The sequence below is a fragment of the Phacochoerus africanus genome, chromosome 3 (assembly GCF_016906955.1).
Source record: "Phacochoerus africanus isolate WHEZ1 chromosome 3, ROS_Pafr_v1, whole genome shotgun sequence".
NCBI lineage: Eukaryota > Metazoa > Chordata > Mammalia > Artiodactyla > Suidae > Phacochoerus > Phacochoerus africanus.
The window spans coordinates 138,277,028-138,294,336 of record NC_062546.1 but is presented as its reverse complement, the minus strand read 5'-3'; the positions used below and the strand labels follow the sequence as shown (position 1 = coordinate 138,294,336).

The 17,309-nt window shown below is 35.0% G+C and overlaps 1 protein-coding gene and 1 long non-coding RNA gene across 2 annotated transcripts in view; one reads left to right on the top strand and one right to left on the bottom strand.

Moving 5' to 3' along the window:
* The window catches only part of SCN9A (sodium voltage-gated channel alpha subunit 9), a 162,803-nt gene that overhangs the window by 104,745 nt on the left and 40,749 nt on the right, over positions 1–17,309 (top strand). The window contains exon 18 of the mRNA XM_047772799.1: positions 14,257–14,377. Coding sequence (XP_047628755.1) covers positions 14,257–14,377 — 121 coding nt within the window. The remainder of the gene's footprint in view (positions 1–14,256; positions 14,378–17,309) is intronic.
* The window catches only part of LOC125123254 (uncharacterized), a 105,841-nt gene continuing 91,786 nt past the window's right edge, over positions 3,255–17,309 (bottom strand). The window contains exon 3 of the long non-coding RNA XR_007134015.1: positions 3,255–3,961. This is a non-coding gene — a long non-coding RNA (uncharacterized LOC125123254). The remainder of the gene's footprint in view (positions 3,962–17,309) is intronic.

The following is a 17,309-nucleotide window of genomic DNA, read 5'->3' as shown; positions in this document are numbered from 1 at the left end:
CTGGTTGCCTAGCCGACTGTCTGTATAAGTTTGAGATTCTAGACGTTAGGGTACTTTGGCAGCTTGGCAGAGTTTACGAAACATTTGCTTACATCTTAATATTTTGGAATAATCATTTCTTACCTGGTCACTTTTCTTTGCTCAAAACTGTGGCTATCCATCCATGGATCTCTTTAGTGTCTGGCCAAAGTCATCTTCTTAGTATATTGAGTTATAACATTTTAAAGGAAATCTTATAGATCTGCTCCCTTTAGCACCTCATTTTCTGAGAAAGTAGTAAGAGGAAGTATCTTTATTTGGTATAGAGCTAGTTCAAGGCAGAGCCCAGATAAGAGTCCCAGTTTTATTATTCATGAGTTGACCTTCCTTCCCCTGTATTTGTCCATAAATCACACATTCCTATTTGGATTAATACACAGTTTGTCTCCCCTGAGGTACCGAGGCTTCATTTGATAAATTTATATACCCTGTGGTATCCAGAGGAGGTTTGTGATGTTGTAATACAAAGCTGTCTTTTATAATTAGCAGTTTAGTCTATAAAGTGTTTGGGTACTAAAGTAGATTATTTTGATCATCCATAAAGTTACTCTGCCACCTATTTCATAAATATTTCCTAAAAAGCATGAAATTTAGTGCATTTAAACTGTGTTATCTAAAGACCATGTGATGGTCATATTTGAATATTCTTCATTATCATTGGATTTTTTATGATATTATATTCAGAGCTACATGAGAAATACACTTTTTCTATTTCACATCTGTGGTTTACATAGTATTCAGGAGCTTGAGGCTATTCATAGGTTGTCATTAAGAATATAGAAACTAGTCATTTAAAATCATTTAACATAGTATTTGAGTTGGTAAGTCCTAAAACATGTTAGCTATTGTGTTTATTATTGAATTCATTACTAGTCTCTAAAAGTTCAGATTTAAAATTTTGAACTTTGGAAATTTGTCTTTTTTCCTAAGACATTTTCCTTGGCATATCACAAAGTGTGTCATCTTGAAGCAGACTACTTGACTATATGCCACACTTGAGAAGCGATGAAAGTTCAAGATCTACAGGAAATTTGTTAGATAATGTACAGATACTATTAGGCTGTTGCCAATGGTGAAATCCTGCATCTAGAATCTTTCTCTCAAGTGACCTGAGATTTAAATATTTCTGGTTATGACCTGTTAGTGTTTTTTAGACCACTAAAAAAATGCAGCTTTCCCTTTTTGCCTGAAGTGTGTCTATTACCCTTCCCTGACAACCTCCGTGCTCTAATTCCCCTCATCTTCAACTCCCACTTGAGTTCCCAGTTTTTTAACTGCTTCTTCCCTCCTTTATAACTTTCTATTTTTTTTATGCCTAAGACATCTTTGAAATAATGACTGTCATGTTTTTGGTGAACGTTGCCCAAAGAGGCAAAACTAGATTATCCATAGAAAGTGATGCCCAATTCACTACATGTACATTGTTAAATCTTAAGCACTACCTTAAGAATGTGGTAAAGGATACAGCCTCTGGAGAGAGAATAACTTGCCTTAGATCCTTGCTTTGATATTTACTAACTCTATGACCTTGAGCAATTTACAAAAACTTCTGGGTTTTTTTTTTTCTAGTTTACTTACATGCACAATAGAATTATAATAAATATTAAATGATTTAGGTAAATAATTAGACAAGTGCCTATTGGAAACGAAGTACCTAGTTAACAATTGTTATGGATATGGAATTGAATAGTCCTGTATACACTGTAAGTAGCTAAGTGCCACAGGTTCAATTTTAGCATGTAAAGACACATATAGGGAACTTGTTACAAATGCCCATTCTGGGCCATATCATACAAAGTCTATCTGCCTAAGTCTGGATGCAACCTCAGAATCCTTACCAGCAATAGCCACTGAGATAGATTGAGTTAGTATAAGAGATAAACCTAAATTCACCCATGGCTTGTTTTGATCCATCTTTCTGAAGAATTCCTTTCTTTATTCAGAGGCCAGGGATATTTTTCCCTTTTGCCTATTTAAGAACCTGCATTTTGAACAAGAGGGAAAAAAAAATCTTCTACCTTTGACACTTTTCTCTCTCCCCTTCCCCATCCAAAAAACAAATATCCCCTCTCTTTCATGGTGCAGCCTCATTTTTTTTCCATAGTATTTTATGGGACTTTCTGTCCTCTTCCAGTATCAGCTGATAGGCAGATGTCTTTTTTCTGATGGCTAAATAAATATACACTCCAGAATAAACTCAAATATTTCATAATAAAATATCTGACCAGAAAATGACCAAGGAAATGAGTTCTATTTAAGATGTTGAATAAAATATCTTCAACAGTTTTGAAGCAATAATTAGCAACAGAATGTCAGCATTTCTCTGAAGATAAAGTCTGTCCCAGAGTCAAGGAAGACATACTGTCATCTTGGGGGACCCATGAGAATATGGCTTCTGTCACTGTTTCTCAGGTTATGCTCTGAACTGATGGCCCATCTCAGAATCAGCCTCCTTCCAGGGCATAGTGCAGCCTGCTAAACCCTTGGCAAACATTAACAAGCTACAGATTTTCACCATTAGCAATGAAGCGCTTCATTATTATGAGCCTCAAATGAAGCATGAAATGCACCCATTCATTCAATAAATATTTATTGAAATCTGCTATGCTCCAAGCACTGTGCTAACAGTTGCTTAGAGACCAAAAAAAAAAAATTTTTTTTTCACCCAGCTGTAATAATTCAATGTGACTGGCATCTGGCTTAATTAAATTCTTAAGTGTAATTCTTTATTTTTTAATCCTGCCAAATCTCAAAATTGTAAGTTCTAAAAAGCTAAATTAATAAATCTTTGTTTAGGACTTCCTGTCGTGACTCACTGGAAATGAACCCAAGTTGTATCCATGAGGATGCAGTTTTGATTTCTGGACTAGCTCGGTGCATTAAGGATCTAACATTGCTGCAACCTGTGGTGTAGATCGCAGATGAGGCTTGGATCTGGAGTTTGCTATGGCTGTGGGGTAGGCTGGCAGCTGCAGCTCAGATTTGACCCCTAGCCTGGGAACTTACATATGCCACAGGTGTGGCCCTAAAAAAAAAAAAAAATTTAAAACTTTGTTTAAACGGGGAGCTCTTTCATAGAGAGACATTCCTTTTTTTCAGTTATTTACTAATTTTGAAAGTATTATGTAAATTTAAGGGGGAAAGCATTGAATTTATCCTGCTTATTTCTCCAAATATTTTGAAATATAAGCCTCGTGTGATTTCTTTTTTCTTTTTTTTTTCCTGGCTGTGCTCATGGCCATGTGCAGTTAACCTGGCCAGGGATCAAGCCTGAGCTTTAGCAATGCCCGAAGCCGCTGCATTGACATTGCTCATGTGATATTGGAGTAAACTCTGACAGCTTTCACAGAGGCTGCTATTAATCTAATACCCCAAATCTTCTTACTGCTCTTTTGACGAATGTATCTGTTATCAGTGAACTTGCTCATCTTGTGTACTCAGCAGAGGGGAAAACATCCTGTCTAAACTTTTCCTCACAGAAAGATCCCCCATTCATTCCTCCTGCAGCCAAATGCAGATACTTAGCTTTACTCAGTAGTTCTTGAGTGTTTAGAAACATTGTCTCCAAGTTGTTATGGAGCTAGCAGAGGCCCTTGGAGAAAGGAGATCAATGAAACCTTCAAATTTTACAGAAACTTCCACCTTTCAAGAGAGTGTCACTTAAAACACTGCAAACACAGTTATACAAAGTATATGTTCCTAAAGGAAGCAAAGTCCCTATACACTTCTCATTCACTGTGATCATTGTAGAAGAAAAAAATGGCAAAGGAATTGATGGGGGTATATAGTCTATAAACCGTGGCTATTCATTTTTTCAACTCACATTTCCTAAGTGCCTGCTCGTTGCTTTATGCCAGTTGGAAACAAGAGAGATGCCACCAGTGCCCTCATTTCCTCAGCAGATGTAGGCTGTTAGCACTGTCTGAAGTGATAAAAAGTAAAAACAAAGTTGCTGCCTTTGAGGAGAAACACACGGAAACCAGAAATTATAATTGCACATATAAAAAATAATTAAAACAGATTTTTAGAAAGAAATATTGAGGCTGGATAAGGATAGGTGACTAATCTTGAAAGTAAATTGGAATACTTCAGAGTGGAGGTGGCATTTGAAGTGGGTTTTATGGTAGAAAGAATTTATTAGGAGAAAGAAGAGGGGAGGAAAGAGTGAAAGGGAGGGAGCAGGGAGAGGGGTGGCGAGAAGGGGACACAAGATGATTAGGCAGAGGGAGAAGTTGAAATGCTCTGCAATTGCAGCAGAGGCCTTGGCTGATCCTCCAGGCATCTCTGGCACTGGAATGACCCTTTGGAGTAGTCCCAAACTGAAGCAAGGGGTCAGGACTTTGTGTACTTCGTGTTAGTCAGTCATTGGATACAGGCTCTTTGTCTACTCTTTCAGTGGCGGGGATGTCACCTTGGGTGGGGTAGCTCCCTTCTGCATTTCAACTCCCAGAGAGTCGTGAGCTACAGGTGCCAACACTCATAGCAGGTGGAGGAATGTGTGGCTTGTCTGAAAGGGAAATCTAGGCAGTACACCTGAGGGTCCACTCTATTCAAGGGACCCTAGAAAGAGGGGAAGTGATTAACTCAACACTTGAGAAGTGGATACAAAAGAGGAAGACACCAAAGAGACCAAGGAGAAAATGCATATATTAGCCACTTACATATACACTGGGTAACTTTCCTCCTTACGGCAACCCAGGAAAGTAGATAATATCAGTCGACATTTACAGAACTAAGTTGCTAAAAGATTGAGAAATGGTGCTGGTTAGTTACTGATGTTTCTGGGGGTCTTTTAAAATTTGAACTCCAAGCTTTAACCACAATAATGCATACCACAGAAAGGAAAGAGAATGATTAGGAATATAATTATTTTCTGTTATTTCTCTGTCATGTTGCAATTCAGAATCAGATTTTCTGTTATAATGGCATTGTACATTTGCTATTTCATGTTCAGTTTCTAATCCTACTTAGTGCTAATTCATTAGGTTATGGTCTACCTCGATAATATAATAGAGAACAGAACATAGCACATTCCATAAGAGAAAAATAAACCAATCCATTGAGGATGCATTGAGTAAGGGATGATATCAGGTTGAAGGCACTTGATAGGAGGTGGCACCTAAGCTACACTCTAAAGGAGATCATTTCACTCTGTGAATGTGGTGAAGGAACTCCCAGGCAGAGGAACAAACATTCATGTTCATCTGAGGTACTCATTCATTTAATCCATCCACCCATTCATTTATTCAGTATTCAGTTTTTGAAAGCCATCATCTTTGGAGCAACTTAAATGTGCTTACTTGTTATTAAGTGTATTCCCTTTATTGATTTGATAAAAACTTGTTCAAATATTTGAAGTCATCATGGTTAAATATTTTATGGATTTTTACTATATGGTAGTTTTAATTACACTGTTATCAGGTCCATCTCTCCTTAGATTTTTTTAAATTTTTTTTGCACAAAAAAGAGTTGTAGGCAGTTTAGATTTCTTCTCATTATTGCATTTTTAAAAATATCTTTTCCAGAAAGGCATTTGATTTGGCAAGATTTAGGGATTAATTACAATTACACATTTTGGGGAAGCTGACATTTGATCCTATCTTTTATGCATGGATTCTTACAAAAACAAAACAAAACAAAAAAAAACAAAACAAACCCCTATAGAATTTTACTATGATCATTTCTTTTTTTTGCACATTTGTCCCAGACTATTTGAAGAAATGTTCATTCTTATTGGATTTGTTCATATGTCTAAAAACAATGAAATTTTGGTCATTTAAATCAGTGTTTCTGAATTTTTGCATTTTGATAGATTTGAAAATATTCCTTTCCTATAATGATGCTTGAAATGTGAACATTAAATCAGGAGAATTTACTTATGTGGTACAAAGGGATTGGCAGCATCTTGGGGGAACTGGGATGCAGGTTCAATCCCTGGCCCTGCACAGTGGGTTAAGAATCCAGCGTTCCCTGGCTTAGGTTGCTACTGTGGCTCAAATCTGATCCCTGGTCGGGGAACTCCATATGCTGTGAGGCGGCCAAAAAAAATGGAAAAAAAAAAAGGGTAAATCAAGAAATGCTCACTTTAGAATATGCTTCAAAAACCACATACCCTCACTCTACCCCATTTTAATATTGAGGATCACTTATTTTAAAATGCTTGCCATGTAGAGCAAACAGAATGCAAAAGATTGCCTTCCCACATTGTAGTATTTAAATTCATCTCCTAAATAACAGAATTTTATAACTGTTTAGTTCATTATTTTTAAATCTATGTTGAATGATATTTAATCTTATTACTGTTTCAAATATATTGTTTTGCATTGAGCATATAGCATGTATTGTCAAATATAACTAATTCCTTCTTACAGGTATGTGGCTTTAAATATTTGTAATCAGTTGAATAAACTGTTCCATCATGCTGCATTTACAGACTTCAGTTCCTAACCTTCTTACTTCTCACAGGGGTAAAAACAAACTGGATCCATCAAGGATGCAACTCTGTGCTTTTAACCAGGCAGAGACATATATGACCACTTTTATACAGGTTACCTAAAAAAAAATCATACATATGTATATGATATTTTTTTTCAGTGTCGTGCATGCTGTTCAGCTACAAAATCGTTCTGCCTGACGCATTGCAAGAAAGTAGAAACATACACAGCTGTTCCATAGATGAATTGACATCACAGCATGTCACTGGGGCAATTCCATCTTTTTTTGTTATTCTCTTGATGACTTCCTTGATATATCTCTCATGTCCTTGGGTGATTTTAACTGCATGATCTATAGATATTTTTTTTGGGATAGATTATAAAAGTAAGATATAGTATGTAAACAGAAGCCGTTGAAGCAGCATTTAATTTAAAGAACTCTATCAAATTCCTGTCCTAATTTAAGGTATACAGTTGACCCTTGGACAACAAGGATTTGAACTACGTGAGTCCACTTACAGAGAGATTATTTTCAATGGCAAATAATATAGTACTACACGATCCACAGTTGGTTGAATCCACAAATGTGGATCAAAGGATACTGAGGAACCATGGTGCAGAGGGCTGACTATAAGTGATATTGAAATGTATACTGCACAAGGAGTCCTGCCTCTCAGCCCCATGACATTCAAAGGTCAACTGTATGTTTAGTTGTATATCGCATTAAATGGTTAACGTTTACTATGACCAGAGTAGAGTTTTAATATTCTCACCACCACAACAACAAAATAGTAATTATTGTGAGGTGAAGGAAGTGTTAACTAACCTGACTGAGGTAAACATTTCACAGTGTATGCATGTATCTAATTATCACATTGTATGCCTTAAACTTATACAATACTGAATGTCCATTATATCTCAGTAAAGCTGGGAAAAAAAATATTGTCACATTCAAATTCAGTAAATGAAAACTATTAGGAAACAATTTTGTGGGAGAAATATTTCAGGCATAAACATAAAAATCTCGTACTAGGAAAGACCATTCTAGCGCTAGTTGCATATTCACAGATAAGGTAATTGAGACTTAGACAGTTTCTGAGTACATGTCTAGGAAGTTGGAGACAGAGCTACAGTACCCAGCTTCAAGGCCAAACTCTGAATATATTTTGAAGTGATCTTAAGCACATTGATAACTAGGGTTTTTTCTTTAAATCAACAATTAATGTTAGTTTTTTATTTGATCATATACCAAATGCATTAATTAATAATTTACTAGGCTCTGCCTATAAAGGAATGTTATAAATGACTGAAGTGATTAATTTGGTTCCAGAAGCAGTTTTACATACTTATGAGAATAAGTTTCTTATTATTTACACTTGGCCCTCCACACCCATGGGTTCCACATGGGCAGATAGAACCAACCGGGGATCAAAAATATTAGGGGAAAAAAAAATCCAGAAAGTTCCAAAAAGCAAAGCATGAGTTTACGGCACACCAGAAACTACTTACATAGCATTTACTTTGTATTTACAACTACGTGCATAGCATTTACGTTGTACTAGATATTACAAATAATCTATAGATTATTTAAAGTATAAGGGAGAATGAAAGAATGTGCATAGGCTATATGAAAATACTGTACCTTTTTATATAAGAGACTTGAGGATTTGCAGATTTTGGTATCTGCTGAGGTCCTGGTCCAACCTCCCAAGATACTGAGGGACAATTGTATATATCTTACGAGAGGACAGATGTACAAAGTAGCCTCAAGAAGATAAGAGGTTTAAATGGAACATATTATGAAGTGAACACTAGATCTGGAGTTTCTGTTGTGACTCAGTGGACTAAGAACCTGACATAGTGTCCATGAGGATGGGATTCAATCCCTGGCTTTACTCAGTGGGTTAAGAATTTTGTGTCACTGCAAGCTATGGCATAGGTCTCAGATGCAGCTCAGATCTGGCATTGCTGTGGCTGTGGCGTAGGCCAGCAGCTGCAGCTTCATTTCAACCCCTAGCCTGGAGATTCTGTATGCCCCAAGTGCGGCCACAAAAAAACAAAACACTAAATCTGTCAATAAGATATAAAACACTTTCTCTAAAATTAGAAACAGGTCAATATGGATTGCCATATGTAATTGTCTAACACATATAAAAGAAAATATACTACTCAGATATAATATTTTATTTTTAGTATAGCCTGTTGAATGACTAAACTCTAGCAGTTCCTTGGAAGGAAAAAAAAATCTGTGTTAATCTGAATGTTGGCTTTTTATATGTAATGAAGTTCATATTTTAAATTTGTCTTTGTTAGGATGTTTGTATTATTGTTTTCCATTTGCAATGATGAAAGCAAAACTGTATCCTTAAATTGATACACTCTAGGAATAGTAATGCTAAGAGTTTCAAATTTTTTTTAAATATCATTCTTCTAGTTTACTCGAAGTTAATTTTAAAGGTATTCTTAAGTAAAAGACATATTTTTCTATTTCAAATTGATGGTGATTTAGAGGGAGTATTTCCTTAGAAAACAATTTTATTCAAAAATGTAGTAAATTTCCTTTCCCTAGAAGCTAAAGTAAGATGCACACGTATACAGTAGTATCTATATATGTGTAAGTAAAACATTGTTTTTCAGAAAACTGCTTTCGGAAATATGTGTGTATGTGTGTTATTGTGTGTGTTTTGTGTTTGTGTGTGTTTTGTGTTTGCGTGTGTGTGCTTAATTCCTAAGTTATTATTCCTTTTTTTTTTTTTAACCAAATTACTGCTAGAAAGCATGAGGTGCATATTAAGGAATGGTCATTCGCCTGATAAACAAAATCTCTGGATATTTCAGTTGTAAGGAATAACTTGCAACACAATACTTTTCTTGGGCAGAAGCTTCCTACATAAAGGTTAGGAAAAATACATTTTATCTGTGCCAAATTTTATTTTGCATTGTGTTTTCAATAGTAAAAGGCCAGGTATTTAAAGCCTGCTAACTGTTCCACTCATTGGAATTTGTCTTTTCTTTTCCTTCCTCGTTGTGGGTAGTTTTTAGGGAGTAACATTAATCATTCAGATATACAGCTTGTTTGGTTTTTGTTTGTCATTTCTTTTTTAGTTATAAATAATATTTAGTGATATTGAGTCACAAAGTGTATGCCTTTACCTCACATTTTGCTGTCATGTTTACCTATCTTCCAATCCTTATTTACCTACTTGCTGCAGTTGTCTAGCAGGCCTTAGCAGTAAAAATAGTAGTAGTATGGAGTTCCCTTTGTGATGCAGCAGAAATGAATCTGACGAGGAACCATGAGGTTGCAGATTTGATCCCTGGCCTCACTCAATGGATTAAGAATCCGGTGTTGCCGGGAGCTGTGGTGTAGGTTGCAGACGCAGCACGGATCTGGCATTACTGTGGCTGTGGTGTAGGCCAGCAGCTGTAGCTCTGATTCAACCCCTAGTCTGGGAACTTCCATTTGCCTTGAGTGTGTCCCTAAAAAGCAGAAGAAAAAAAAAAAGTAGTAGTGGTAGTAGTAGTAGAATTGTATAAATGTTCCTAAAGTTTTAAAGATATTCTTTCTGATTTGACCACACGTATTCCAGCTATTTAAATAAATGTTCTCTGCAAAGAGTTACATGTTAGTGCACAGAGCCATTAAATACTGATGGTTGCTTTACTTTGTAAGACCTTACTGGTCTTGCCACCTGCCTTTCCATTAGAAAATAAGTTGATGATTCTGTAAGATCTGGCTGAGAGATCTATAGCCAGTCCAACCTTCTTATGTGGCCAAACTTTGTTACATTTATTTATTTGTTTTTATATGCAAGAGCTTATCTTTTAGTCCCATAAATTGTGTTATTGAATCGAAAGTGCCCTAGGAAAACTAAGAACTTTCAGTAAATTATTTGCTTTATTTTTAAATTTCCCTGGTTGTGACTGAGATTTGACATTATTTCTCCAACATCTTCTACTATAAACCATTTGACCTTGTGATGGAACTATTAAATGGATTTCCTGTTGAATGAGCAGCTGTTCCCCAAAAGCGTACAGTTTCTCCAACAGCAAACATCAAAACACTGGGAAGGGAAAACTCTGTTTTTCTTACCCTTTATTTGAAAAAGTCTTGGAGTTTTAGTTGCCCATAATTACGCGAGATAAGAGTTTATTGTAACTAGCAAATAAACTATTTTCTGCTACTTAAATGTAAGTAAAGTGAAATAAGTAAGAAAAGAGAAGTAACAGAAAAGAAAAAACTTTTTCCATGAATGAAGGCTATCTGGGGTACTTTTTAACTTAGGGTATTACCTTTTAAAAATAATGTTGATAAAGAAATAAAAATAGTGTTGAGAGAAATCAGAATTCCAGAAAGACTGGAAAAGGATTAGAAGGGACTTTGAGAAACCCAGAAGCTAAATCATGTCATGTAAGGAAACTACCTACCATTACTCTCGAGATTAAAAAACACAAGTGGTAATATCATAGGTAACCTCCAACTTTAAAAAGGCTGAGGAAGGTAGTGTTTGCATTTCTCCAGAAGATTAAAAAGGTGGGGGCGGGGGTCTAACAATTGCGAGGGAGAGAAAAGCGTATTTTGGCTTTAAAATCCAAGTCATCGCATAAAAAGATAGTAAACCTGGAAAACATTGGACTCTTGACTCACACAAAGCATGGTGGCTCTTTGTGGAATTCCTCTTTAAAGTCCTTTAATCCTTTATTGTAAACTTTTCCATTTTACTCCTCATTATAGATTCAGAACCCTCATTATAGCTATCAATTGTATAATTAATCTGTAAAATTAAAAGATGGGTGTTATTGATTTGGATCTAATAAAAAAGTTTTTCTTATTGACATATAATGGAGCTTAGTGTATCAATAATATCTCCCATAATTTTTCTGCCAGATATGCCCATCCCTTCCTTTTGATTTGTTTCTTTCAACCTTCTTGCTGTCATTTGTGTTTCTTTGTTTTGATGCTCAGGTGAACTGACTATTCTAGACTATGCTACTCATAAGAATATCTCTCTTTTGTCATGTGAAGCAAATAGCCTCAGGGTTCATACTTTAAATGTGACATCTTTGGGATGTTTTGAACACCAACCACCCTCTTTGAATAAGACTTTCATTGAATTCTGTGTTTTCTATAGCGCTGCTATATGTTAATTGTTTTTTTATTTTGATGCCAGATTATCATGTTATTATTTCATATCTCTTAAAATAAGAAATGACTAACATTAACCACCATCCATGCTAGCATGAAATAGGCTTACAATGTGAACACCTAGTTCAAGAAATGATAGTAACGAATTTTTAAGTGATCACCCTAGGACACTCTCTCATATGACACCTGTATTTTACAGAGTCTCTACTCACATGCAGTGTTAAAGAAAATGCACCTTCCAGGCAATCAAAAAGAGGTCCATGAGGAATAATTAAGCTTTTAATTTGATATTTTCAATAGTGAAAAGTTTGTAATCAAGATTGAGGATTTCAAAACTACTTTAGTGTTTTGTGGATACACATTGAAGAAAATAGAAATATCTATCTACCTATCTCTATCTATCTATCTATCTACCTACCTACCTACCTACCTACCTACATGTGATATAGTAATTACCTAAACAAAAGAGAATCAGGGATGCTAGTCAGATTCACTTCTGCTGAACCATGCAAGAACTCCTGTTAATGCTTTTTTAAAGAATGAAAAAACCAAATGTTGAGGTTGAAGATGTTTTCATTAACTTAGCCTATGTCAGAATTTTGCAAATTTGAATCATTGTATTTAAAAGTTGTTACCAGTTGAGAGAAAAACCATTATATCTATTTCCTCATTGTCAGTTTTTTTGGCTAATAGCAGAAAGGAGCTTTGCTTTCTTTCAGTTATTCCACCCACTACTTTGCCTCAGAGTCCCAACCCATAACCTTTTTTAAGGATGGAAGGATTTGGTCTCATCGCCACAGAATCTTAGTGCCTTGTCTTTCAGGTCCCTGGTGACAGTTCATTTGCAGCTGAAAGGTCAAGAATTGAGGATATCAAATAATTGTAGTCTTTTTGATATGGTACTTAAAATTGGTTTCTGTGGTAATTGGCACAATAGGATATATTAGTAATTATAAGTAAGTTTCCCCATTTTTTCCTGGTGTAGCATATATCATCTTCAAACCTTAAGCCTTACAGAATATTCAGTCTTGGAATTAATTTATATTTGCTTTATTTTAATTTCAAATGAAGCAATCAGTTTAAATAGCCTAATTCTTAAATGAAATTTCATATTGATACTGTTAATAACTTATAATATTTTAAAACTCTTCGACCTTGTGGGAATAATACTTCTGTGCCAAAGTAGATTAGAAGTATTAATTTAATAGAGTATTCGTAATTCCTTACTTCAGTTATAAAAATAACTTTGCTCACATCATTTCTTATGGACAATACTTTATCAATGCCTTTTTACTGATTGTGTGATAATAATAGCACTGAGAATTTAATGTGGTATCCATAAAGGACACTTTTACCTTCCAAGTTATTCTCTAAAAATTAATATCTTAGGTTGGACCTATGGTCTTAATGCAAATCAGTAGATTGAGGAATTAATTTAAATGAAATGAGTATTTCCTCATTTTTAGCACTTGGATTTGTTTGAACTATTCTTTAAAAAATCAAGTAAAGCTGTAATCTTAATTAGAGAAGTATGTGCTGTAGTAACTAGTAGTTTCCAATACTCACATGTCATTTAGCAAATGAAAATGAAAATTGAACTCTCATTGATATGCTTGCTGCTCTACCCCTTATAAAACAGTATTAGGAAAATTTGGCAGAGTTTTGCTACAATTGCTGTATGTATTTTTTGTAAAACTTTCTATGTATATGTATGTGTAAACATCATGTTTGATCATAAAGTTCTGGGAGGGAAAAACTTGTTTGTATTATGATCAATTTTATGATCATAATGACAATGAATTCATTGCTGTCATTTGTTGGTCTGCCATGTTCAACTTCATGGGATCTGTTTCAGAGTTTGCATGTGGTGCTCACTTTTCTCGCCACTATCTCTTCAAATTATAAATAATGCTTTATGATCCTTTCTACTATCTCCTGAAATTTCATCACTAAAATAGATGATTTTGGATGAGATAATTGTTGTGGTCTTTGACATTTTGATTCCAATACGGTATTTGACTTTTTTGGTTTTGATGAAAGGCCTTCTATCTACATCATCCTGATGCATATTCTTAAATCCAAGAGATAATAGAAATAGTGTATTTGGATTTCATTTCACACTGATTTTATTCTTTTTTAAATTTTAAGTATGAACAAGCTTTTTCTGCCAATTATCAGATCTGACTTCTCTGTTAGCAGGTGTTGGCAGTTTGGCACTTGCATATTATTGCTATTAGGGTCTTGGTTGTTCTAAAATAATAATTATTATATATACAAATTTATGTTAAACAAAATTAAAATGTGGCCAATGGTGCACATGTTATAATTGACATAAAAATGTTACCTTAAAGCTAATTCTATTCTATCCTAATAGAATTATTAGCTTACTAAATATACTTTTAGCCTACTAAAAATTATAGAATATATTTTTCACAGGATGTGTAGATAGAAAGATCAAACATATATGCATTGTAAGGTGACCTCAATGTGTGTTTATGTTTTTTTTTTTCCTGGCCATCAGACTGTTAATCTTTTTTCATAACACTTTGCATGACTCTGATTATCAAATACAATTTAATGCAAGACTTGAATGAACCCTAAATGAACTCTCCTGTGGGGTGGTGAATTTCTTTTTAGAGGCTGAACCGATCGAGTTCCTCCGAGTGCAGCACCATTGATAACCCTTTGCCAGGAGAAGGAGAAGAAGCAGAAGCTGAGCCTGTAAATTCAGATGAGCCAGAGGCCTGTTTTACAGATGGTAAGAGAAAAATAAGATCTCAGTTAGCTTCCATTTATTAGTGTTTTGGCTTTAATCTTAAAACCTAATACTTTCCAGGGGTTGTTGAGAAAGCAGAAAACCCCATTCCATGCTGGTTCAGTTGTGGCTCTGTGACTAAGGGCAAATTGCTGGAGCTTGTTTCCACACTTAGAATATGCTAACAGTAATTTATGACAGTGTGTTTTACTGTAAAGCACTCTACTTATCAAAGGATGTTCATATTATCATTTTGTCCCTTAACTCATGTTTCCAGCTCCATGGAACCAGTAGACAAATTAATGGGATAGATGGTACTGTTTTCCTTTTCATCAAAAGTTGAAGCTACTCTAACTCAGGAAAACAACTTGATACTGTGAACCAGCCTCTCTAAATTCCTCCTTCCCTTGGCTTCAGAGGCCACACTCTATATTTTTGTTCTTCTTTTATGTCACTGAGGGTTTTGAGTTTCTTCCCCGACTTCTTGTAGTGACTATTTTTATGCACAAATCTTAAATAATGATGTTTCCTCACATTCTGATGCTCGGTTCTCTACTTTTCTTATTCACTAGCCCTAAGTGGTTTCATCCATGTCTATGGCTTAAGCATCCATTTCTGTGTTGTTACCCTTAGATCTTTATCTGTATCCAACTTTACTCAGGTTCCAGATCTTCCTTCAGCTCCTTGTCTCCACCTGTTGTCTTTAAACATCTCAGATTTAATAAATTCAAAGCAAACTTTAATGGGGTTTCCCCACAACTTCCCACAGTCATTATCATATTTAGTGACATCATGATCTATCTGTCTCTCAAGCTAGACTTTAGGTCAGTCCTAAGTTCTCCCTTTCTAGCCACAAGTTGATCACAAAAACTGTTAAGTTGATCAGAAACTCTGGAGATAGGGCCCGAGTCCTTCAGGAGATTCTGATGTCCACTAAAATTTGAGAACCATTGGTAGGATAAAATCTGACACCTTAACTTGGCATATAAAACACTTTACATTTGGCTTCTGTCATTATTTTCTAATAATACTTCTTTTTACTCCTTTTCATTTTCTGCCTTCCTGAACTTCTTACTACTCCTGGAATTTTTCAAGGATTTATTCAAAGCAATAACTGTGAATTTGACCTAGGAAAGTATGCAGAGTTTTCTAACCAAGTATTTGTTATCTAGATAAAAACACAAAGTAGGCTAGGATTGCAATGTAGTATAGTAATTTAGAGCACAAACTTTGGGGCGAGATAAGTATGAGTTCTAATTGGCCCACTGCTAACACTGTATGAGACCTTGAGCACATTTTTAAATCTTATGCCTAAGACACCGCACCTTTAAAATAGGTTTAACAATAACCCCATATCATAGGGCTGTTGAGGAGATTCGATGAGATAACAATAAATTAATTAGCGCAATACTGTTTTTCATCTCCTTCTAGTCTTGTTTTAAAAGTATTTTGTTAATGATCTTATCTAGAAGCTAAGATAGCTTCGATGCTAATGACTCAAGATCTACTCAAGGGCTTAAACTCTGAACATCACTGTTTTTTATAGAAATCATTGACTTGCTTTCCTTTTCCAAGATTTTTCTCAACCAGTCTCATATAACACTCATGCAATAAACAAAATGAATGGCAAAGATATCTGCAAACTACAGTGGATGCAAGAATTTTCTTTAAATACAAGTCAAACCACATTTTTTTTTTTTTTGTGAGAGGCAAACAAGAAAGACACCCAAGTAATAGAAATCTATGTTTGCTCAAATTAGTGCCATAAGCAAACCATGGAGTTTCCTTTAGAAAAGTTCATGTTAAAGGCATAGAAGCATTTCAACATCATGATAAAATTAAATTGACTAGCTCCATGTAAATTTGAATTTGTACAGCTACTACCAAGATTTCTTCTGCACATTTTTTGAATGACCTTGACGTAAAATTCTAGGGTAACTAGAAAGAAATTGGACTTATCAAACAAGTATGGCTTTAAATCAGAAAAGGGCTTTAGAAAAACTTAAACCCTCTACAGAGAGTATTAATGCTAAGCTGTTTCAGACTGTAGGTACTATCTTACTGAGATTAAATTTTACAAAGGCTTTTTTACTCCTTCAAAATACTAATGAAAATAATTGTATAATGACTTTGAAGTTATTCAATACTTCTAATTCGAGTCTAGTATATAAGAGATATTACAGAAAGGTATTTTCAATGTTTTGTGACCTTGACCACTGAGAACTTATGGAGGGCCAAAGTTTCAGTTGTGTCCAGATTAGGTTCAGAAGCTCTATTGTATAGCAGTGTAACAGTAGTTAACAATACTGTATTGTATACTTGAAATTTTCTACAAAGGTAGAACTTAAGTGTTCTCAACCCCCAAAAGAAGAAATTGGTGACCATGTGGATAATGGCAGTTTAATTAGCTTGACCGTGGTGATCATTTCACAATGTAAACTTTTATCAAATTATTAAGTTGTGCACTTTAAATACATGCAATTTTTAATTGTCAATATACCTCAAAATAAAGCTGGGGAAAAAAGGACAAAATAGGAGAATAGGCAAAATCAAAAATCTACAAAAAAAATCTACAAAGATACAAAAAAAATCTGTAAAGATGGAAGTCAGACTAGTAGTTACCTTTAGGGAGTATAGATTGGGAAAGGCCATGAGAGTGATTTCAGGGTGCTAGGAAATGTTATATCATGACCTACATGGTTGTTACATGAGAATATCAATATATATACTTAAAATGTGTGTCCTTAACCCTATGTGTGTTCTCCTCAATAAAAATTTAGATAAACAGAAGTCTGCATCATGGCTCAGCAAAAACGAATCTGACTAGCATCCGTGAGGACACAGGTTCGATCCCTGGTCTCACTCAGTGGGTTAAGGATACAGCATTGCTGTGAGCTGTACAGTCACAGACATGGCTCGGATCCCAATTGCTGTG